This window comes from Paramormyrops kingsleyae, chromosome 17, assembly GCF_048594095.1.
Source record: "Paramormyrops kingsleyae isolate MSU_618 chromosome 17, PKINGS_0.4, whole genome shotgun sequence".
NCBI classification, from domain to species: domain Eukaryota; kingdom Metazoa; phylum Chordata; class Actinopteri; order Osteoglossiformes; family Mormyridae; genus Paramormyrops; species Paramormyrops kingsleyae.
In genome coordinates, this window is record NC_132813.1 from 10343989 (window position 1) to 10368702 (window position 24714).

At 41.5% G+C, this 24714-nt stretch overlaps 2 protein-coding genes across 9 annotated transcripts; one reads left to right on the forward strand and one right to left on the reverse strand.

Moving 5' to 3' along the window:
• Positions 1 to 469: 469 nt before the first annotated feature.
• On the reverse strand, positions 470 to 16805 carry LOC111844082 (von Willebrand factor A domain-containing protein 5A-like). Of its 8 annotated transcripts, XM_072701712.1 has the most exons (28): positions 16654 to 16767; positions 15984 to 16054; positions 14196 to 14262; positions 12237 to 12439; positions 11868 to 12090; positions 11526 to 11692; positions 11251 to 11365; positions 10953 to 11128; positions 10723 to 10811; positions 10470 to 10614; positions 10068 to 10147; positions 9494 to 9608; positions 8839 to 8997; positions 8412 to 8515; positions 8114 to 8316; positions 6566 to 6592; positions 6467 to 6493; positions 5525 to 5548; positions 5338 to 5367; positions 5138 to 5170; positions 4155 to 4187; positions 3951 to 3983; positions 2735 to 2752; positions 2206 to 2226; positions 2014 to 2046; positions 1573 to 1709; positions 1315 to 1441; positions 470 to 1159 (listed from the first exon to the last, which is right to left on the reverse strand). In XM_072701712.1, the coding sequence occupies exons 3-28, from the start codon at positions 14236 to 14238 to the stop codon at positions 1074 to 1076; spliced, it is 2451 nt and encodes an 816-aa protein (XP_072557813.1). In that variant the 5' UTR covers positions 14239 to 14262; positions 15984 to 16054; positions 16654 to 16767; the 3' UTR covers positions 470 to 1073. The 8 variants fall into 8 exon arrangements, with proteins under 8 accessions (XP_072557813.1, XP_072557812.1, XP_072557814.1 ...); XM_072701711.1 differs by lacking the exon at positions 15984 to 16054 and having other exon boundaries at positions 16654 to 16805; XM_072701713.1 differs by lacking the exons at positions 15984 to 16054; positions 16654 to 16767 and adding an exon at positions 16334 to 16380.
• A 2129-nt stretch (positions 16806 to 18934) lies between these two features.
• Positions 18935 to 21475, forward strand: cbln20 (cerebellin 20). The gene is made up of 4 exons (XM_023812086.2): positions 18935 to 19024; positions 20042 to 20146; positions 20244 to 20384; positions 20480 to 21475. The coding sequence occupies exons 1-4, from the start codon at positions 19018 to 19020 to the stop codon at positions 20905 to 20907; spliced, it is 681 nt and encodes a 226-aa protein (XP_023667854.1). The 5' UTR covers positions 18935 to 19017; the 3' UTR covers positions 20908 to 21475.
• The last annotated feature ends 3239 nt before the right edge of the window (positions 21476 to 24714 follow it).

Sequence of the window (24714 nt, forward strand, 5' to 3'; positions counted from 1 at the left end):
CAAGCCTGGGTTCCATGTGTGTGGAGTTTGCATGTTGTTGTGGGATTTCCCCCCCACAGTCCAAACCCAGCGGGGGGATAACTGGAATTACCACATTGCCTGTCGGTCTGTGTGTGTCCTGTGAGGGGTTGGCACCCCATCCTAGGTTGTTCCCTGCCTTGTGCCCATAGGCTCCAGACCCCCCATGACCCTCAATAAGATGTGGTCTGAGAAGATTGATGGATGGAGGCTTTAACTCCTATTTGCCATTGATCACAGAACATTAAATGTAGCCCCTCTGGAATTGTGGCGCTTCTGCATTTAAACACATGGTACCAAAACAGGAATAATGTTGGGGTCAGAATTACCGGCGCTTGTACAGGAGGGTTTGATTTACACAGCACAGAAATATATGATAGATATATATGATAATTTAATAAGAAAGGCACATGTTTACTAGTTTATGAAATAGATCTATCAGAAAAAGAAAGATTGATCAAAGGAATTTAATACATGAATCTTCAACCTATATTTGATATTTTCATGCTACCATGATGATTTCGCAAAAAGTTAATGTATGGTTTTGTTGTGTCTGTTTCCAGAATTTCACGTGTACAACTGAGCAATTTGTAAAGACAATGAAGCATTTACCCATCTTAATTAATTCTGTGCTGATTTAGATTTTTGCCTGTGTTTTGCAGCACCGAAATCCCAACCTCACATTCTGATTAGCGGTTTAAACTTTTAATAAATAGCTTATTAAGTAGTTATAAGCACAATAATATGTTGGAATCAATGAAATCATAAAGTCATTATTGTGTTAAACGTTCTTATTCTTTTCAAAATGTTTTGTAAAATGTTTTACAAAGGAGCATAGCAGGAACACTTAGAAAACACGTTAAATTAACTGGAATCGATCAGTCTACCTAATTGTGATGTAGGCAGAATCATTACTTTGCTTGGAACATCAGAATGTTCCTTTTATGTCAGTATGGTCAGTTTCACAAATAAGAACAGAACAGTAATTATCTTGGCTGGGATATGATTTGCGTGCAGCAGCGATAGGCTAATATGATGGCAATTCAGGGTCTGATTCACTCTTGCAGGCCAAAGTTCTGCAGCTCCACCTGGAGGCCAAGGAAGGAATTCCCAGCTGCCACAAACCCGGTCAAATCAGCTCCTACAGTACAGACACAAACATTTTTGTTGCCAACATTATTTTACAAAAATCCAATACAAAGACAAAATTTGAAAAATGTTATTCTATTTCAGTTATATTACCCATGATATACCATGAATGAATGTGTATCAAACAAAGGGAGAGCTCTCTCCTACCTGACTGAGCCTTGATCCAAGCAACAGCTTTTGCAGCCACAAACTGCCACTCATCCTTGAAGTCCATCTTATGACCATGTAGCCACAGAACTGCCAACACTGTGGCCCAGACTGATAAAAACTCAGGCTGTGGAGTAAAAAACAGGATCAAGGTCCCTCACTGACCTGAGCTAAAGGCCTGAAAATACAACCAAACTGAAACAAGCTTCACTGTCTTTAGGACCCTTAAAGTGTGGAACATCTCAGAGAGTCCATCACCTTTCCAGGTAAGGCTGTGGCCACTTCTTCTTCCTTTTTTCCAAAGATGGAGGCCAGCGATGGTTGAAGGTCCCAGGATCCATCTACTTTCTGTAGGCTGATCAATTCCAGCAAAGGATCTTTTGTCTCTGGTGTGTCTGTTTTGAGTTGACAGTTGATAAAAGTCTTGCAAATATCATAGTGATATTATAAAAAAAAAAAACACTAAGGGACTATAATATTTCTGTGGTATGATGTAGAAAGGCTGTGTCAATGTGTTAGTTTATCCAAGAAGTATTTTGTCTAGAAGGAAATTACTTATAAAATAATAAATAGATTGTTTTGGAAACTTCATTGGTGGTGTAACGAAGTAGCATGAAGAAACCTTTTCCTTTATTACAAATTATAAGACCTCAAAAAACAATGCTTATTTATTTACTTAATGTAAGTAAATAAACTAACCTTGTTCAGGAGCAGGGGCCATAGGGGCTGCATCTAAACACAATTTAATGCAAAGATTATGAACAGGAGTTGACAAACAAGTTGTCATAAATTACAATAGCACTGACATTTTTGTCTTTAATATAAAACCGTAATTCATTTATGTTTATATCATAGCTCTTGAGGACATGTTGGGTAAAATGTTAAACTTACCCATAGCGGGGGACATGCGTCCTACAGATGGGGGGGGAAAAAACTGATGTAATAAACTGCTATAAACAAAACCTTATTTTAAAACAATGTGGTTTGTGAGCTGAACTTCTTGTTTTTCGGAAGACACTGACAAAGGGCTCTACATGAGTGAAATACAAATCGGCCCTTCTGCATCCATTGTGGTTTTGATATATCACAGAGTCGGGATAAAAAATTGAATTTTATTGGGAATTTTGGGAGTCTTCTGAAAACTGCAGACGACACGCAAAGGCCAGCAGATCACACACAAAAGTTAATTTAAAAATGAATAAAATGTGTACAGTGCTGGTTTGGAGGATGCCAAATATGTTTGCTTTGGTCTTCTCGCCAGGGGCACCCAAAAATTTTACTCCTTTTTTTTCCCCCCCAGATCAGCGGGGCCCTGTGGCCCTAACCGCCCTCCCCCCCCCAATGTGGAAGGGCTGAGGACTATGTTCTTAAGGAAACAAAATGGAATTTCACTATTTCAACCTTTTTACCTTAAACTTACCTCGACATCGTTTTTTTGCTTTAAAGGGAATAAAATCAAAACAAAGTGTTAGGGCAAACTTGTAAGAACAAGCCTTTTCCTTTACAGTTTTTCTCAATTGCCTGGGAGCATTTCTCAAATGACAAGCAGCATTTGCAAAATAATAAATGTAATCCCCACACCATAATGTTACTTCTGCACAACAGAACATCATTTCTCATTGCTTCACAGAAACATTTCCAATGATTTACAACATACTTGCAAATGGTTTTGTACAATTGTCATCATTTAGTACAATTTTCAGTTGCTTTAATCTTGTTGGTCAAAGTAGATTATGTACTGTAGTTTTCCACTGTAATATTTTTACCCCCAAAACAATATATGTATGTGAGCACTGTGTTAGCCACGTGCAAAACAGTTAACCAAGCTTTCAAAATGATTTTAAAATCTATCCCATTAATATACCGATACGGCATTGATGTGGTTTTGCTTCACACAGTACTTGGTTTTGTTGCCATTTTGTTATACGGTGCTGTGTGATTTTTGTTTGCTATTGTACTGTGTCTTGACATCTGAAGAAGTTACATGTGCATGCGAGGACCTTCTCTTTCCAGTGAACTTCACCTACTGTAATGTAAAGCCAGTTTGCTTAAGAAGAATGATCAGTCACTGACAATGAGGAAGTGGGAACAGACTATCATTCAGAATTATAGAGCTCAGGAATATACTTAAATTGACATGCTGACAATATATTTAAGCATTTTGACTCTCAAGGTTAAAACTATGCTGATTGTACTTTTCATTTTGGTGGCCTGACTAATTCATTGGTGGAATTATTTGATTTTTATAGATGGGTTAATTGTTTTGAGTAAGATAATCCATAGTGTTGTGCTATATGCATTAACTGTTTTGAGAAATGCTGTTATAGTCTTGAGAATGTTCGATATGTTCCATAAAATGTGCCAAAGCAATCAAGAAAAACTAAAACAATTAGGTTTGTAAACTGAACATCTACATTTTAACGGTATAAATTGGTACAGAATTAGGCGTATTATATAATTAATAATAGAATGATAAATGTCAAGGACATGATAATTAAAACGGTCATAAAAAACCCTTTCTCAAGGCAAATAAGCCATCTCCTAATCTAACTATCATAATTCAACAAAAACAAGTCAATGGGATGGATGATTCTCTCTAAAACAAAGTTTGCTATTCGATGTTCATATGAACTCACATGCCATTATAGGAGCAGGCACGGGTCCTGAACCTAAAATAAACGTAATGCATAAAATTACAAACAAGATTTGGTGAATAAGATGCCATTAACCTAATCTATCTACCTACATAATTCAGCAAATGTTCAGCAAAAACGACAAGTCAATGGATGGATGATTCTCTCTAAAACAAAGTTTGCTATTCGATGTTTATATGAACTCACCTCTAAACATAGGAGCAGGCATGGGTCCTGAACCTAAAATAAACGTAATGCATAAAATTACAAACAAGATTTGGTGAATAAGATGCCATTAACCTAATCTAAGTACCTACATAATTCAGCAAATGTTCAGCAAAAACGACATCAATGGATGGATGATTCTCTCTAAAACAAAGTTTGCTTCTTTCCTGGCAGATGAAATTTAACATAGACAAATGTAAGGTACTCCATGTAGGGAGTAGAAATATAAAAGTACAGGTATTTTATGGGACCTACTGAAATAAAGGTAGCTGATTATGAGAAAGACCTTGGTGTGTATGTTGATGCTTCCATGTCTCATTCTCGCCAGTACGGGGAAGCAATAAAAAAGGCTAATAGGATGTTGGGGTATATCTCCAGGTGTGTGGAGTTTAAGTCAAGGGAGGTAATGCTAAGATTATACAATTCCTTGGTGAGACCTCACCTAGAATATTGTGTACAGGTTTGGTCACCATATCTTAAAAAGGACATAGCGGCCTTAGAAAAGGTGCAGCATAGGGCTACAAGAATGATTCCTGGTCTTAGAGGAATGTCATACGAGGAAAGGTTAGTTGAGCTAAATCTGTTCAGCCTCAAGCAAAGGAGACTGAGGGAGGACATGATCCAGGTCTATAAGATTCTAACAGGTTTGGATGCTGTTCAACCGAATAGTTACTTCAGCATTAGTTCAAATACAAGAACTCGTGGCCATAGGTGGAAATTAGCGGGAGAACATTTCAAACTGGATTTAAGGAAGCACTTCTTTACACAGCGTGTAGTCAGAGTATGGAATAGTCTTCCTGATAACATAGTGCAAGCTGAATCCTTGGGTTCCTTTAAATCAGAGCTAGATAAGATTTTAACAACTCTGAGCTATTAGTTAAGTTCTCCCCAAGCGAGCTCGATGGGCCGAATGGCCTCCTCTCGTTTGTATAGTTCTTATGTTCTTCATGTTCATATGAACTCACATGCCATCATAGCAGTGGGCACGGGTGCTGAATCTAAAATAAACGTAATGCATAAAATTACAAACAAGATTTGGTGAATAAGATGCCATTAACCTAATCTACCTACATAATTCAGCAAATGTTCAGCAAAAACGACAAGTCAAAGGATGGATGATTCTCTCTAAAACAAAGTTTGCTATTCGATGTTTATATGAACTCACCAAACATAGCAGCAGGCAAGGATCCTGAACCTAAAATAAACGTAATGCATAAAATTACAAACAAGATTTGGTGAATAAGATGCCATTAATTACAATATTCAGCGTGGGCTGTTTTGTCTCCTATAGACGATGCATTTATTCATACATTATAGATCTACGGGAGATATTTGGTAAACGTTAAACTTACATTTCATGAAACAGGCTTGGGGTGCTGCATACAAAAAACAAATAAAGCAAAAGAAAATGTTATGAGAAACCCATACAAGCAAACAGGAGGCAGCACGCTGTAAAAGGCAGCGGTGCACCCAGGAAGAGACGCCAATCCATTGCAAGGTACTTTAACATACAAACTATATTGTAATGCTGGGTGATATCTAAATAGACAATATGCAATATTTTAATTTTTAAATATTTAGATAAACGATAATATCGAATTCCTCCACTACCACTGGCATGCCACTTAAATTTGTTTAGCTGAAAGAAAAAAATTATATACAGATAATCTGCCAAACAGCCGGTGTTGAAACTAGCTGATCGAAGGGGGGAGGGAACAACTGATCGGCAGGCCAGAGATAATGATGATTTACAGTTTTTCTGAATTGCTAAAACACTAAACCCAATTCTAAGAATAAAACTGTCATTTATCAAAACTCATTTATTGAAACAATCGCTCATCTGGCAAAACTGTAACCAGTGTTCACCTATTAGACACAATTTGCAGATCTATTGACTTGCTTCGTGTGGGATCTGAAAGCAGCATTTGGTTGTGAGTAAAGATTGAAATGTTTTGAGTGGATAGTTTGATTTTTCAAGGCAAGTCAAAGGGTTTGTATTGGTAGTTTTTTTAATTCACTTTTTAGAGGAAAGAAGGTCTGTCACAAAGATCTGTGAATGCAGTCAAAAAAGTAAAAATGCCAAACGTCTTGTATTTTGTTTGGCTACTCATGGCTAAGGTTAGGTAAGGGTTAAGGTTGTCATGTTGGAATTAGAGTTTTGCCCATTGTGTCCCCACAAAGATATAATTACAAACCTGTGTGTGTGTGTGTGTGTGTGTGTGTGTGTGTGTGTGTGTGTGTGTGTGTGTGTGTGTGTGTGTGAGAGAGAATGTGTGAGAGATATACAAACGAACCTGGGGCAGCAAATCTCATCATGCGTCCTGCAAATCAAAATGAAACACTGTAAAAATTAATAAAGAATATTGATAAGAATATTATTGTTACACACTAACCTGGGGGTGCTGAAAACATCATGGGTTCTGCAGGTAAAAATAAAACAGCATGTAAAAATCATTCATAAAATAAGGCATTTAGTCTTACCCTTGGACATTCATCCACCCACTTAATTACAATTACATGTCTAATTGTAAATTGCATTTCATTTACAGTTTATTTATTTAGCAGATACTTTTATCCAAAGTGCCATACAATTGAAGGCAGGGTCAGACAGTTCCTGAAGCAAGTGGGGGGTAAGGGCCTTGCTCAGGGGCCCGACGGTGACATCACTCTGTGGGGGTTAAGGGCCTTGCTCAGGGGCCCAACGGTGACATCACTCTGTGGGGGTTAAGGGCCTTGCTCAGGGGCCCGACGGTGACATCACTCTGTGGGGTTAAGGGCCTTGCTCAGGTGCCCTACGGTGACATCACTCTGTGGGGTTAAGGGCCTTGCTCAGGGGCCCTACGGTGACATCACTCTGTGGGGGTTAAGGGCCTTGCTCAGGGGCCCAACGGTGACATCACTCTGTGGGGGTTAAGGGCCTTGCTCAGCGGCCCAACGGTGACATCACTCTGTGGGGGTTAAGGGCCTTGCTCAGCGGCCCAACGGTGACATCACTCTGTGGGGGTTAAGGGCCTTGCTCAGGGGCCCAATGGTGACATCACTCTGTGGGGGTTAAGGGCCTTGCTCAGGGGCCCAACGGTGGCATCACTATGTGGGGGTTAAGGGCCTTGCTCAGGGGCCCAACGGTGACATCACTATGTGGGGGTTAAGGGCCTTGCTCAGGGGCCCAACGGTGACATCACTATGTGGGGGTTAAGGGCCTTGCTCAGGGGCCCAACGGTGACATCACTATGTGGGGGTTAAGGGCCTTGCTCAGGGGCCCAACGGTGACATCACTCTGTGGAGGTTAAGGGCCTTGCTCAGGGGCCCGATGGTGACATCACTCTGTGGAGGTTAAGGGCCTTGCTCAGCGGCCCAATGGTGACATCACTCTGTGGAGGTTAAGGGCCTTGCTCAGGGGTCCAACGGTGACATCACTCTGTGGGGGTTCAGGGCCTTGCTCAGCGGCCCTACGGTGACATCACCATCATCTGAGATTTGAACTGGCAGCCAGTATAAGGTAACAGAAGGACCTAGAGCCCAGCCCAGGCAGCACAGGGCACAAGGCTGGGGTACATCCCTGGATGGGATGCCAGCCCATCACAGAGTATCAAACTACGGGGAAGTTAAACATAGTCCTTTTTAATGATGCAACTGCAGGAAAAGGTATGAATATTTTATGTCATCATTATAGTGACCAAGGGTGCGTTTCTCAAAACCTTCCTAACACTGTCTTTCATAAGTTCTACCTTAAGTTGTCCCTTAACACTCCGACGTCTTTCCCGAAACGTTCTTAATTAACCACTGCACCACCATACCACCTCTCTGCTATACCAATACAAACAAATTTTTTACCATTGTCCTTTTTCATAATAAAACATGTCTGTTCCAAACCTATTGCTGAGAGATGGAAATAAAGGGCACCTCTTCAGAGATTCATCCACCAGAATCATGTAACTTACGGATGTTTCTGCGCAGTAGGGGTCCTTTGATTGGCTGCTTATTCTCTGTGTTGACGGCAATGAAAGCCGTGTAGGAGGAGCTGACTCCTGATTGGATGCTCAGCTCCACTGCTCTCTCTTTCCCAGTCTTATCGCCCGCCTCTCCACGTTCCCCCTCCAAGGTCAAAATGGCTTTGCGGGCCCCCAGTCTGTGTATCAGCATGCTAAGGGACCAACAGACAAATGGACAGACATAATTAAACCAGCTGAAAATGACCAGCATCTCCTAATGATCTGAGTGTGTCTGTGTGCATCTTACCTGCTGTCCTCCTTCGGCTTCATGTTAAGGGTAAGTGTGTTTTCCACAGCCTTCTTATCCAGAGTGTAATGGAGACTCACGGAACCTGAAATATTACCGGAACTCTGGGTAGACAAAGTGGTGAAAGGAGGGAGGAAAGTGATATCAGGTGACAAGAAATTCTAATTTATATTTAAAAAATGATGCAAAATGCATGACATTTTCAAGAATAAGAAAAATATATCACAACTTGAATTTTAATTTAAATAAATAATATTTCCAAAGTACCAAAGACTGAGTATTTATATGAAACCCTCTGTAAATACACAAATATTAGACTTAGGGTCATTAGATGGATAGGAAATCTTCAAAACTTCAATAAGCCAGGAGGTGAATAGGAGATTCCGGAATCAGGCTGCATGCCTGAAAGTAAGTTAAGGTTCCAAACCTGTCCTGTGAGCTGGAAGTACAGTATTGCCCTCTGATTCTGGAAGATCACATTGGGAAGAGGAGACAGGGGGGTGACAGATATATCTGCTGGAATGTTCCATTTAACTGAAATGTCCTCTACAACAGGCTGCAGGGCAAACTGAAGAGACTGCATAACCTGAGGAGTAGAAAAAGACTCGTGTTAGTTACTGATAGGGCATAAGCATACTAGAGATTAGCACAGTATAGAGACAATTAAAGACCAACAATCCTCACTCATGGTCCAATGGGGACCTGTTCTCTGAATTATCTGCAATAGTATGATGATCATTTACAACAGAAAAATAAAATATTAACTAGAGAAATACTCATATGCATATTAGACACATGTGAGAGGCTGGTCAGATACCTACATGACTATATCAACATTTCAGATGTATGTATTTAGCATTATATGAATATTGAGACGTCAAACACTAAAACCTTTACAGGGATTAGAGGAATGTTTACATGCTGGCTTTGATCTTTGGATCTACAGTCTTCATTGGCTGAAAGGGCTGGACGACAAACAAGCTTAGAGAAGTAGGAGTGAGTTTTATATGAGCTGAGGAGAGGAAGCTGCATGGATTAACTTGTGTTTCTCTAGTTCAGATGCAGGTGTGACTCCTCCTCACCTTTGGCTGCAGTCTCTCTGCTCCAGTGATGAACTGTGGGTGTCCAGAGCCGCCCTCAGCCATGCCATTCACCAGGGCACTGCTGGCCCCCTCCCCAATGCCAAAGGTGAAGCACCTGGGTACAGTGAGGAAACACACACACACACACACACACACACACACACACACACACATTTCAGGTGACTTCTGAGTGGCCAAAACTTTACTACAAAGACTCCAACCTTCAAACACAAATACTAAAAGCCTGGAAAACCTACAAATTCATAAAAGGATTCTTTTCAAATGCTGAATGCATGTCACAACAACTCCCATTTATCAGTCTCTCATCTTCGTGGGGACATTTAATTTGTTTATTTTTATCTAAAGTAACGTAGAACTGAGAAAACAGTGTCAGTCACACCCTGGAGCAGTGAGGGTGAAGGGCATCGCTCAAAGGTCCAACAGTGACATCATTCTGCCCAATGCAGGATTTGAACCATCAACCTTTCGATCATAGGTACAGAATCCTTGTCCACAGAGCCACACACCATACATCTCCACAGCATCTGCAGACACACAGAAAGGTGATGCTGACCTGTGAGACAACGCATGTCTCTTCACCAGATCAATCACATCTTTGGTGTTTCCCACTTCTCCATCTGTGAAGACAAACAGCTGGCAGAGAGAGATGGAAGAAGAAACAGAAACTGTCATCACAGGGTAACTTCAGAGAAACTTACAGTAATGAGCTTGAGACATGATGTTCTAAAGTCAAGAGTATGTTTTTCAACAAATGAAATTTACTGTCATTCATGACATAAACTTAAACTCATCATACATCGTGTATTCCTCTTTGCCAATATCGTTAACTCTAATACTGCAGGATCAACTGTGCGGCACAACAAACACTCAGACCCAAGTAACAGTAGCTGTACAGTATATACTGGAATAACTAAGCAGAATACAGCAATGAACAGCAGGTGGCGGTATGAGACACCTGGCGTGGACGTGAAGGCAGACAGGGCTTGCTGTAGACGTCCTGGAGGACCTGAAGGATTTCTGTTCCTCCCATATCAGCCTGCATTGACTTCACCTTCTGCACAGCAGTTTCCATGTTGGCCTGTGTGTACTCCACACTCTCACTAAGCCAGAAAGGAAGATTTAACCCAGTGATGCAAAAATATACTGGGCTAAACAGAAAGCTTTTTTTAATACTAAACCACTAAATGACGTTATGAGTGATTACTGACGGGAAATAGGATTCAAAGGAGGAGCCAAAGCCATAGATGTTGAAGTAACAGCCAACAGGAAGACTCTTCAACAGCAGCAGTAAAGTGTCCTAAACAGGGAACAATGTAAGGAAACATCAGATCTAGCATGTATCAGTAGATGTTACTGTGCACCTTTAGCTCTCACTATGCGTCAGTGGGTGTATCAGAGAAACTCAAGGTATTTGGTATGATGGTTTTAGTGACCTCACCCTAGCGCTGCTGATGCGAGTCTGTTCGTAGTTGCTTTGGTTCATTGGACAGTCCATGCTGCCTGAACGATCCACCACAAATATAAACTCCCCTTTGGAAGTCATTTGAGAAGATGGTATAGATGGAATCTCTGGGTAGAAGCTCAACATGGCTACAATGTCACCCATCAATGAGCCTATAAATCAAAAGGTAAGAAAACAGAAAGATGGGAGAAGCTTTAACGTGTTTGAACCAACAATGAATAGAAGAACAAGTTTAATCCACTTCATATTTTCACGCCCGAAGGTGCAAATTCACCTGGTTGCGCACTTGGCTGCCCCGCCTCCAGTATAGCAGTGGGTTGGTGAGGCTGACCGTAATACAGCAGGAGCTCTACATCCCGGTCAAACTTGTGACCAGGGGACAGACTGACCTACAGAGACATAAATGTGGTTAAGTGCATGACAGCTGAAAGACTATAACAGAATAAATATGCATGATGTATATTGTTCAATAAAGTAATTCAGGTATAAATTTCTGTCTGTTCTGAAAACAGGAAGCAAAGAGAACAAAGAGGATGCAGAAAGAGCTACTTTGGCCTCAGTGTTATCCTGGGAGAGGAACTCCAGTGGGGTGAGGGGGCAGTTGGACTGGACACTCTGGACGGTGCTGGGGGAGTATATGTGGACACCGAGGGACAGGGTGTATGGGACACTTTCCCCCTGGGGACCAGATCCCGCTGCTGTCAGGCTTTTACTGCCTGCAAGAGTGAAGAGATGAGAAGTAATTAACAAATGGTATAAGTGAACATGAACACCTGACCATTTCATGTCCATCTGAAAAGGTGCCCTGAACATTTTTAAAGCTTTTGAAACTTCTTTATACTTAAACAGTTATGATGCTTAATTAGCCAGTGTGGTTCAGCGCCTCTGTACCTGCTGGCGTGTACCGTGGGTTGAGGACGGCAGGCAGACAGAACCTCAGGGCGTCATCAGCCTGTACGGCCAGCTCAGTCACGTAGCTCAGCGTAACAGAGGCACTCTGTCCCGGAGGAAGACTCCCGACACTCAGGCGAAACACGTCAGAACTTTCATCGCTCTCCTCCAGGAGGAAGGCCTGCTGCCCTGAGCTGACGGCATCGTCATACTCCTCCTGAGCCTGACAGACGATGAGGAGACAGGGACAAACATAGAGATACTTACTATGTCTAACAAAGTCTCTGTTTATGGTGTCATTGTGAAGAACAAGTAACTGATGATTCCAGACAGCTCACCCTAAGACACACTATGAACAAAAAAACACACCTGCTCTTTCTCTTTGACTTGGGCCTTAATCTCAACATCCCCAATGCGGGCAACAAAACTGTAGATGGTGGCGTTACTCTCCATGGGGAAGATGAAGACGGCCTCCACTGGACTGGACTCCTGGTTCTCATACTGAAGGGTGGAGCTGACAGAAGCCACGTGACCCTGGACATCCACCTGCACCTCCACCGACTTCAGGGGCACTAAGATACAGACGAGTGATGAAGCGATAAGGACAGAACAGTAATAAAGGGCAAGAAGGGAACCGGGAAGCTGCCATTAAAATACACAGGGCTGTTACACTTCTACTGTTTATCAGAAACACACATTAGTATTGTTTTACATGTAACTTCCAGCTGAAAGGGACAGTTGTTCAGCAGTTTAATGTAGGAACTATTTTTTTCTACCGAACTCCACACACCAATAGTATCACTGCACAAAGGAACTCATGCTCATATCTTCTGTGCAGTGATATTACAGAAAATAGTTCCTACACTAAACTGCTCACTATAAAGTCTGTGGATTATCTTGAGTAACCGGGTCATGAGTTCTGGTCAGAGACACTGCCGTTCAACTTTCCCAGTGTATGTTTTTGCTGCTTTAAAAAGCCACAGAAAGAATGTCGTTCACTCCTATTATATTCGAGAGAAGACCAGCATTTCTACGGTAGATCTCTCCAGAACAAGATAACTCCTAGAAGAACCCAGATCAGGGGTTCCCGGACTTTTTCCACCTGGGGACCGAAAAGGCAGATTTGTCGTCTGCCTGGGACCCAAACCCAAAATATATTATGAAATACCAACAAATTCACATTGTCATGACCCATCATTTTTTTAGGGGACAGCTTGTTTTCTACAGTTTTCCAATGTGTTAAAAAAAAAACATTGACTAATAGGATGTTGGTTTTTACACACACTTACTTAATACTTATCCGCACAAACCGCATTATGGACGTTCCTCCACATTTCATAAAGCTTTCGTGAAACCAAGTGAAATATATTCTTCTTCATAGCTATGTTTGAACATTTTGACGACTAAAACACTAGCTCTTCTGACTGAATGGCTGACTGATTGTATATACGCACTAAAGAAAAACGACGACTAGAAACAGACCGCTCTGATTGGATAGGAAGTATCCAATACCATGAAGTTTCAACATGACAACGGCACAGTTTGTAGAATCCTCTGCAGAGGGTTATTTGACAGGTGCACAGAAAGATGCACTGCAACACATCTGCCATATCTTTCCTTGGTCAATTGGTGACCCACTGAAAACGAGACCCATTTCGGGTCGCGACCCATAGTTTGGGAACCCCTGACCTAGATGGACAGACAACACTAAAACTCATCTAAAAACTCTTTATTTCAGTTTTGGGGTGAACTGCCCCTTTGTAAACATTCTACGTATCACATTTTATAATCTTATTTTTACCTAATTTCGGGAGATTTCAATGCAGTTTCACAGTCCATGGGTTAGCACCCACCAAGCTGATAGAAGTACACACACGTATTGATTGCAGCACCTAATTATATTACATGTAATCCAAATTTTCAGGCACAGATTGAAGCAGTACCTACGAATATTATAATACTGAACAGTTATATATATGGAGAATTGTGATGTCATGAAGTTATAACTGTTAATAAGAAGGGTACGCACAGCGTACTCTCTGCACAGCAATCCATAACACTTCTAGCAGCAAACAACATTGTCTAATTTGCTGCCAAAATACTGGTTTCAACATTACTGGCACCCCTATGCTTGTGACCCCCACTCCTGGAGAGGATAACTGTCTCTGACCCCCCTCCTGTACAGCTTGTCAGGCTTGGAGGGACGCTGTATCACTCCTTTATGCAGAATACCCAAGAAACATTTCAGATTGTCTATATTTGAGTTTGCAAACTGCTCAGAACACTGATGTGCGAGTGTCTCTCTCAGCCGGCACACATTTTTTATACCTGGTTCATTTTTTAGGGTCCTCAATCCGCACACGTTCGCCATTTAGTCAGATGAAGAGACGTGACACTAAAAAGGAACACAAGATTCCTGAATTAGACAGAATCATACCTTTTTATAACTTGGTTTAAAAACACTATAAAAAACATCTTCCCCTTGTTAGACATCAAGCAGGAATAAATCGGACCGTGGTAGAAAACAAGAACTTACAGAAGTACGATTACAGAACCAGTCACCCACAAGACAGTCACCCGCTGATCCGCTTGGACACCCGTGTCTAAAATGTTAATCTGGCGTTTTCTCTATTTTAAAAACAAAAAGGTCCAACAGTTGTTTATAAACTGTCACCAAATCAATTGACCTATAACCAATGGAGACCAGCCCATGGGGGTGCGGTTTTCCAATGGTGGTGATAGAAGGATAAACGGGTGACCTTTGACCCTAATTTATCTCCAGTCTGTAAATCTGCTTGCACACATCTGACATGGGCCAATATCTAAGGAACGTTTCATTTAACTCAAAAAGGGGTAAGGGTCACAGGATTTTGCAGCATTACTGGCACGGGTCCTGAAAACTGGGCAAAAATTATTATATAAAACAATACACAAAATGCTTCAAATGCTCTGTTCAGGAATTTGGGGAACCCAAAGACTTTTAGTACATTTTGCAAACACAAAACATATTATTGAGTAGTATGTTTTGTTTCTGTAAAATAATGGTTTCAATATTATTGGCACCCCTACATTTAATCGTTTGTGACCCCCCACTCCTGGAGAGGACAGTGGATTCTGAGCATCCTCCTGTAAAGAGTGTCAGGCTCGGATGGAAATTGTACCACTGCTTCATGCAGAATCTCAAAATCCTTGATAATCTTACATTCACAGATATATCCTTCAGTTGAAAAGCTGTGCTCACAAGTTAACTATTCAACAAATCCATTTGTTTGACTATTTGCACTGAAGTTATTGTTCTACGTTAGCTGAAAGTTACTCAACTAGCAGTAGACATCTGACACATTCTTTCTCCCACAGAATACCATTTCAAGGCGGAGCAGGCATTGTCACAAAACTGATTCACACCCATTGACTAGTCATATGATCTTATCATTTGAGCCATAAATCCTCCTTGTTTCAACAAAAGCAGTTGCCATAACCAATCTGCACAAAGTTCCAAGGATTTACGAAAGTATGTTGCCATTCTTTGATGATATGATGTTATTTCTGGTTGGAAATATAGCTTTGACCTGCTAGAGCATCTATCCACTGTACAGCCGGGAGGATGGGAAGGATGCGGAAACTGTCGCCACAAAGACAACACGGCAAACCAGAGACACCACAGCAACTACACCAACTAAGGCTACCATTTACTTGCAAATGTATCCTGCTTTTCCTTCACCCATGTCAGCCTGGCCCAGGGACAACATGACTTCAGAACGTACTTCAATCCACATTTAGTAACCTGTTCTCCAATCTAGGGCTGCAGTGAGACTTGAGAAGCACCAGGGAAATAAACAGGCAACTTTCAGAATAGTTCATGCCTTCAAACACTATACTGCATAATGGCCGTTTATTTACTACCGTACTACATCTTAACTATGTTCACAGCTTGACTGGTATATTGAGAAGTTACTGTAAATCATACAGTGCAGTGCAGTATATTTTTGATTGTGGTGTATTCTCACCCAACATAAAGGCTATTTTTTTTAGAACATGTATGCCACACACACACACGACACGCCCTTCGTTAAGGGAAAGCCACAGTATGTACCCTCAGAGCCTTGAAGGATTTACCGTTTCTGTCACTGCAAATTTTGGGATGATATATTTTTCTCTTTCTTTCTCCTTCTTCCTTCTTATTTTTCCTTTTCAAATTAACGACTTATTGTAAAAAAAATTTTTTTACAAAACTAACAGATACAGTAACAAATATAGCAACCGCTTGGCATAAAACATGCGTCACGATTCATTAATGATGAACGAACATGACAAGAGTATATATTCAAGACTTAGTTTGTGGTTAAATAACACATAAGTAATAAGATAATACTATAGTATTTGTGCTCCGTCAAGTAAAGTGTTACCAGTAAATTTAACAGCAGGCAATCGCAGCCATACCGTGACACATGTAAGGACCTACGCACATCTGAAAACAGTCGTTTCACGTCCGTCTCGTTAAATACGTGCAGCACTTTGCGCACGTTCCGCATCATCCATTTGAAGACTAATGCATGAGATTTTGTTTATAAAATCGACACATTGAAACTACAGGTTATAAACTGAACATTTGTTTAAGAACTGTTAAAGTAAGCAATCTGAAACAAAACTATTCATATATATTTACAATACTTTACAGGAGGAGTACAGATACCGTAAAAAAACACTTTACGAAACATACAATACCAACTGAAACTATTGTATGACTATGAAAAAGAATGCTACATAAATCCGTCTGCCTACCTACCTATTTCCAAAATGTAAAGTTCTCACTCCTGCTTGCAGTTAGCAATAAGCAACAGCGAATTTATACGCCTCTCCCTTAAATGTCTGTTTGCGCTTCCGTGTTTGACCACGTGGTACTGAGACGGGAATCACTCGCATTTCTGAAGCTTAACGGGAAACTCCTGGATTGCTTACAAGAAATAAAAATATACGAATATGACTTAATTAGAAAGGCACATGTTTATTGGTTTGTGAAACCGACCTATTAGGAAAAAGAATGACTCATCGTCAAACTACATTTGATATATATGAGGCTGATTATGCTTTGTTGGGTTTAATTCCAAAATTGCCCACGGACAATTGAGCAATATTAAAGACAATGAAGTATATAGATTGTGTTAAGTATAATTCCGATGTTGATTCTTGCCTATGTTTCGCGGCACTGGACCGAAATTTCAACATCACATTCTTATTAGTAGTGTAAACTTTTAATGCACTTTTAAAGAATAAATAGTTATAAACGCAATGGTGTATTGTGTTCAAGCAAATTATAACGCAGAAATTATTACGTTATATATACGCTATTACGTGACTCATAAAATGGAACATATGAAAATTATTATACTTGTTTAGATTTTTAACTGTACATAATATAATAATATCAAAACAAGTATTGCTGATTTCGTTAGATTAGCTATTGTATAATTGTAAGTGTTCATTGTTAACTGACATCATTATGTACTCATGAGCACTCAACCGGCAGGACCACCTGTTAAATGAGTGGGAGTCCTGGAATTAAGTGATGTCACTTTTTTCCCCTGGGATGTTCCTAAATAGGCCCCTATTCCACTCCCATCCCCATCTCTTATCATTCCTTTAAGTCCCCCCCCCCCCCCCAGAGGTAGTCATACAAATGGTACTTCATGCATTTGAAGGGTTCTCCTGATGGCCAGTCCAATGAGGATTTGAAAAATCACCCAGTGTCATTTTCGTGAGCCGGAAGACCCATGCAATATTTCTGGGAACCTGGGAAGAGATTCATCAGGTACTTTTATAGTTACTGTGTTCACAAGATCAAGTGTCTTCTGCAGCTACCTTTTCCTGCCACCTACAGTTGCACCTCAGGTGGAGATCTTAATGCATATACTGCAATATTTTTGCGAAGTGATAATAAGATACGGGTAATACTATAATTATATATGTGGTGATCTGGGAACTATTTAATTTTGAGATAGCAAAAGTCATGCAATGCCACTTAGTGACGGCAAAGGGAAGAGCAAGGAGCAGCTGTGGGTTACATTTGTGAATACAATAACTCAAAATGTATTTGATCGCTCTGTTGACATTTTCACAAAAACATTATATGGATGGAGATCTATGTGAGTTTTCATTTTGAACCTGTCTACATCAAGACAAATCACACAAAATTGGGCTTTTAATTAAGTTTTTTTTTGGATAGGAGGGGGGTAGTGACTAAGGATTAGATGGGGGAGGGGGGTGTTGTCATTCCAACAGCATTTAGTTACCATAGCCAGCATAACAGCTGTTACACGTTGAAGGACATAATACCTATTATAATATTTTATTATTCCCACCCCATATCCAGCCCAGCTCCTTTAGATCAAGGATGTAAGTGGTGGATTTCCTGCTGAACTCCATCGCTGAATAAGATGAGGTCCTTCCATATGTTAAATTCTGCAGAACGTAAAATGCTATAGGTCATCGAACTATAAGCCTTCTTTACATAGCTGAAATATAGCTGATCATTTTCTCTAGTGGGAATAATACTGCAGCCTCATAAAGGAACATGACTTATCCTGCATCCTGAGACATTTTCCCTGCAGGATTATCCCTCTCGGTGGAGAAGCTGAGATTCTTCCTTCTGGCTTCCCCCAGTGTCACTGCCTTCTCAATCCTGGCATTCGCTTGGGCCACTTCCGACAGTTTCATTTTCTTCTTTGCATCTATCTCACCTTCATGTCCCCAAGTCTGCGGTTGTGCACAATTTACAGTCTCTATTTGTATTTTTTTGTACTGTCTTTGCACTTTGTTTTTGTTTGTATGATTGCATTTTATCTACCTTATTGCTGTATGCAAAGAATTTCTGCCTGGGATCAATTAATTATGTGTTAACTAATCTTATCTGCAAGATGGTGACCTTTTCAGGAGAGTGGTGAGCACGGCTTTGGATTAGAAAACCAAATTACACACACAGAGCATGTTCCACAGATCCTACCAGGTGGGTCTCTCATTTCCCCGCATGCGTGCATGGGTGGGGGTGGGGGGGAGGGGGTGTAGGCGGGGTGGAGTCCTTTCACACTTTATAGCCTTGTGATTCCTTACCAGGCCCATTCATCCCGCTTACGAAGACCTTCACTCTGGAAAAATGAGAGGTGAGACTGCAGGGTCCCCGGCGTGATAAATACTGTAAAGCTCACCTGAAGCTTCCTAAAAAAAAATAATTAACTAAACTATTGCCAATTAGTTGCTAGCAAGGTGTCTCACTGCTACATTTTAAACTATACTTTACACTATACTTCTGCACTTTAAAATTGTGTTACTATACGTTCGCATGATAGATGATAGTCACTTAATGAGTTCGCAGTAATATGAAGCCTTTCCTGGTTCACCATTATCCTAATATGCGTCTGTTTTTTTTCTACAATTACCAACGATGTCACACTTAGTACAATTCATCTTTTATTCTCTGTTTTTTCATACTGTTGGAATATCCTGTATTTCTATGAGTTTATTTGAGTAGCTAATTTATTTCTACATTGGTCGAATGGAAGAGCTACGATGTTTTGGGTGATCATGCATATAAATCATTTAATGATATATGTCCAGCATATTTACTTTCTACATATATATCTAATGTGTTTTTTTCTTTTTAGATTTGTCGTTATATGTAGTTATTTAGAATTCCCTTTTTTGATTGAGCAAATGACAAATTGGCCTATTCTGATTGTGATTTCAGTACAAATATGTATGAAATCCCTCCAGCTTCCAACACAGTGCGATTTAGTATAATCCAAGTTTGGCTCAGATGTAATGGACATTCAAAATAAAATGGCTACACTGTAGGTAGTCTGGTTACATGCATACTTGTTATTTTTATTTTAATTTCCTATCACGTGATTTTGTTGTCTCTGGTTGAGGGTTGTAATACTGCATGCATTTAATGTATGTTAAGTGCATCGTGATGAGATTTAAAGGAGATAATTTCCTCCTTTATCCAATGTTTTTTGTCACGTAGACAGACTGATATTACCTGATACACCTGTAGCTTGATAAATAGCACATTGCAGTGTGAAAAGTCATGGGTTCAAATCCCAGAGAGCATACATAAATTGTAACTGTAACGTCCACTGTTATTTGCTCTGGATATGTATGATGCGCCGGCATTTCAGGGATCCTGTTGCTGTCCTTGCTGGCCACTGCGCTCACGGAGAACTGGAACTACACCTGGAACGGGCCGGGGCACGGCGACACCGCAGACTCCAACACGGAGAACAGTGAGTCAGGGGCACAGTCTGGGTGTGGGGAAGCGGTGAGGCGGGGGAGGGGGGTTGGCAGAGCTCCTTCAGACGGCATGCTCCTGTCCGCCCGCAGTCTGCCTGACGGACGCGGCGTCCTGCGGCTGCTGCGTGATGCATAGGCACATGTGGAAAATGGAGCGGTTCTTTAACCTGAGCCTGAGCGAACTGCGGAAGGAGCTGGAGACGGCGCAGGCGGCGCTGGACGGCATACGAGGTGAGCCGCCGGCCAGCCTCTCCACCCCAGCTGCACTCCTGCTGGGAGCATCCCATCTCACTGCCTCGCCTTCCTCTCTCTTCCTAACGCCGCAGCCAGCCGAAGCGCCTTCTCTGTGGCCCTGCTGGACGTCCGGAACTGCTTAGGACCTCTGCGGCAGGAGGTGACTATAATGTACCAAAGCGTCTTTATCAATCTCGGCGAGAGCTATAACCCGGCCACCGGCATCTTTACCTCCCCGCGCTCGGGCGTCTACAACCTGGCGGTCACTATGTACAGCGACTCTGGCTCCGCGGGCGCCTTGCTGGCTGCTTGCGGCAGCCTCCGCGTCAACGGCAGGGAGCTGGCCTCCCTCAGCGAGAGGAACGACCAGGACCAGGAGGACAGTGCCACCGTGGTGCTGGCCGTCAGCCTCGAGGCGGGGGACCAGGTGTCCGTCCACCTGCTCCCTGGCTGCTTCCTGTGTGACAGCAAGAGCCACTTCAACACCTTCACTGGCTTCCTGCTCTATGCCACTGACTGAGGCCAATGCTCCGACCTCCTCTCCCCTGCTGCTTGACCAGCGACCTATGACCTTCGACCCCACTGACATCTAGTTGTGGTATATGAATTTTTTCAGAACTGGCGCTCCAGCACCAACCCCCGAACTTCAGTTAGTCGTGCAAACTAAGCCTGGTGATTTGGCCAATAGTAGTCAAGGATCAGGACTGACTCCACCCACCACCTCATCCCTCCCCGGCCTGTTTGCTCCAATTCCAGCAAATCAGGTCATTCATCCTATATTAACTTAGCCACACCCGGACTCTGTAAAACTCGCACATGTGATTTTATGATATAAATACTATTCCTGATTTTACTTTCTGCTTTGTGTGTGTTTCATACACTCGGACATTCCACTGAAGTACGAGCAGAAGAAGCTGCAGATGGACTTGCTGTCAGTCTGTTCAACTGCAAAAAGAAAAATTGGAAAAACAGACACAAGGGGAACTTTTCTGTTATTAACATGCTCCACTTTGAAGAATTAGCAAAGATGTCTGTCACGTTAAATGGGACTTTAGTCATGCGGCATAAGAGGCAAGATTATGTTTTAGAGAGAGTCGTAAAAAAATATATAAAATAAATAAAACTGATAAATATTTACGCTTATTCCTATTTGCACCATGTATTCATCATTTCCTCTAATCTAATCAATAAATATTGCTTCCACAAGTAGATAGAATATGCGTGTGTTTAACCATTGACTTTCATGGGCAATATTAGCCATATCATTTGTAAAATGTTGTAACTTAATAGTAGCAATGGCACATGATCATGGTTGATCGAGCTGAGAATTTCATATATTTAAATAATGGAATGAGGCCTAAACCAAAAAAAAATTATCTCGCCTAGAACAGTGTTTCCCAACCCAGTCCTCGGGGAACCCTGGACAGTCCATGTTTTTGCTTCCTCTCGGCTCCCAGTGCACCTGTACCAAGTATTCGGTGTTCCTGATTGGCTGGGAGCTGGGAGGGAGCAAAAACGTGGACTGTCCGGGGTTCCCCGAGGACTGGGTTGGGAAACACTGGCCTAGAAGATGTGGGTCAGTGTGACCATCTGTGGTACCATCATCACATCGTACCATTGCTGGTCCTCTGCTAGTACAGATGCTTCTGCAAAGCCCTGAAGATAGGGAGTTGCCTAGTGTTAAATACTGCTGATCTATAGTATAAGAGATACTCAAGATTTTATTGTTTTTATCAGTTGAATGAAACATTGAAGGTGTATATCCCATAGAAATACTTTAGATACACAGTTTGAAGATGAATAAATGGATTATTGTAGTGTTATGTATTACAATCAATAATATGCAGATTAATATGATGAGCACAATTATTTGTTAATAAGCATGTTTATAGTACCTTTCTTGATCAATAGTTGGCAGAAGATAAAGGGATCTATGGAGCATAATTTACATTCAAAGTCACCTTCAATGAACTGGCATCCCATCCTGGGTGCAGTCTGGCCTTGTGCCCTATACTGCTGTAGCCCCCCCCCCCCCCCCCCCCCCCCCAAGATGAGTGGCAATGAGATGGATGAATGGATGGATGGATACTTTTAGAATACTGTTAGTTGCAATGCTTTCTCATATAGACTAAATGGTGACTTTATTAGGTACAACTGCTTGCTCAAACAGCAACTGTAGCTGCAACCTGTTAACAAATGTAGACTGATGTTCAGTTACTACAAACAGCATTAGAAAAGACGAAACATGTCACTTAAGTGGTTTTAAATGTGGTATGACTGCTGGTGCAGGCCATGATGGTTATAGCATGGTAATTTCATGCACTGTACCGCCTCGAATTTATGCAGAATATTGTGATACGTAAAACTTCCAGTGAGGGGCAGTGCTATGGGTTAAAATACACTGGTGATGAGAAATGTCAGAGGTGAACAGTCAGACAAGTTAGAACTAACAATATGGCCACAAGTGCGAAAATGACAGCTTAGTACAACAGTGGTTTGCAGAAAGGTATCTCTGAACACAAGGCATCAGATCTTGCTAGAATTCCAGAGGAAAATAGGTGGTCCCAATAAAAATATTACCCTGTCTTATTTTTCAAACAGGCTAATTAACCTCCATTTTAGGCACATTGCATCAGATAAGATCATTATGAAGAAATGACCAATAAAATGCACAGAATATATACAAGAATATTGCATCTGGGATAGGCTCCAGACCCCCCCGTGAGCCTGAACGGGGCATGCAGTTACAGAAAATGGATGGATGGATTACTTCTTCATGGAAAGGCAGTGATAGCATCTTCTGAATTATAACTTGTTGAATTATAACTGGGACACGGGTACAGGCAGCGTTTCATCTTTCACTAATGGCTTTTGGAGACAACGGCAGAGAGAGAAGAGGACGACCCAACATCAGACACCAGACGACACTCGACACCTTCTCAAAAGTAGGGCCTCTATTGATGGGTTGGTATCACCTGTCACTGTGTTTACAGTGAAGTGCACGACTAACAGGTTGGTCAGAAAGCACCCGATTTCTCAACACAATAAAGATGCGAAAGGATAGGAGACAATAAGAGAAGGATTCAGGTATAAAATATGACACCTGTGACATATTAAAAGTATTGTGACTTTGAAAAGAGGTTCCTGAGAGACTAGATATTATAACCCATTTATAAGATATGTCAGTGTTATCTGGTCCTGGACATCAGATGTCCTGGATCTGGGATTAGGTGAGAGATACAGAATGAGCCATTACTGCTGTCGGTCGTGGTTCATCTCCCATCACCGGGTGGGGGGTGGGGCTGCTCCTGGAACTCAAAAACCCAACCATCCCAAGCCAGAATCTGTATGGAGTGGGAACAGAACACGGCTGCTGTTGGGTTCCCTGGGTCTGTGAGAAGGAGAGTTTGGCTGCCGCCATCGACACAGTGAGTACACACAGACGCAGCTCAAAGCTGCATCATGCAGCTACAGCGTCTCCATGACGCCGAGAAGGGATTGTCTAGAACCCGGTGTCTTCCTGTAGGATGTGAATCTCTTTCCTTTTTTCGTTTTGCTTGCTTCTCTGCGGAGCGTGTGGTTCCGGCAGCGTCAGAACATCTACTGATGCGCTCAGTTGAAACCTCAGAACCAGCTTCATTCACAATCCCATTCATTTTAAGTCGAGATGTTAAATAATTAAAAAGGGGGAAATAAAATAAGTCAGCAATATCTGACACATACACAACAATCACTTCCCAGATTTATTCAATGTCAGTATAAAATGAATTACGATCCTTTTTAATATTATTAAATTCTCTTGGGTGCTTGCTGGATGGGAAGCCAGTTCACTGCAGACACACACACACATTTTAGGTCATTTAAACACACCAATTAGCCTATAAGCCTGCTTTTGAATCCCCATGCCAGGAGTAAAATCATAATTTAATCCAAAAAATACTATATTGAGTGATAAACTCAATCTACAATACTTGCATGTTTAAAACATTTCAAATTCGTTCCGAAGTATTTGTTTGTCAGATGCAGTATGATCAGAAATAGTGGAATAAAGCACTCAGTGGCAGTGATGTTGCCAGCTAGCAATGGAGAGCCATAATACTGATTTGTTTTCAACAAAATAAATTTTAAATTGTATCATTTTATGGGGAGCATGAACTATTTTCTATCCATCTGTTCATGTTCCAAGATGATGATTAATCTGGCTGCGATGTCTGCTTTTCGCCACTGGGGGGTGCTGTTTCTCTGTGTCGGAGTTCAAGCCTTCAGTTTTGACTTGATGCGAGACTCTGCGGGTAAGACTTTTGCCTGAACCGTGACCGTGACATAT

Excerpts from the sequence above, each read along its gene's own strand:
- cbln20 (XM_023812086.2), top strand. Across the intron at positions 20,147-20,243 it reads AGACTCCAACACGGAGAACA|TCTGCCTGACGGACGCGGCG; the intron begins GTGAGTCAGGGG and ends GTCCGCCCGCAG. Across the intron at positions 20,385-20,479 it reads GGCGCTGGACGGCATACGAG|CCAGCCGAAGCGCCTTCTCT; the intron begins GTGAGCCGCCGG and ends CTAACGCCGCAG.
- LOC111844082 (XM_072701711.1), bottom strand. The coding sequence starts at position 14,238 with ATGGCGAACGTGTGCGGATTGAGGACCCTAAAAAATGAACCAG. Across the intron at positions 11,693-11,867 it reads CCCACGGTACACGCCAGCAG|GCAGTAAAAGCCTGACAGCA; the intron begins GTACAGAGGCGC and ends TCACTCTTGCAG. Across the intron at positions 8,998-9,493 it reads CAGAGAGACTGCAGCCAAAG|GTTATGCAGTCTCTTCAGTT; the intron begins GTGAGGAGGAGT and ends TCTACTCCTCAG.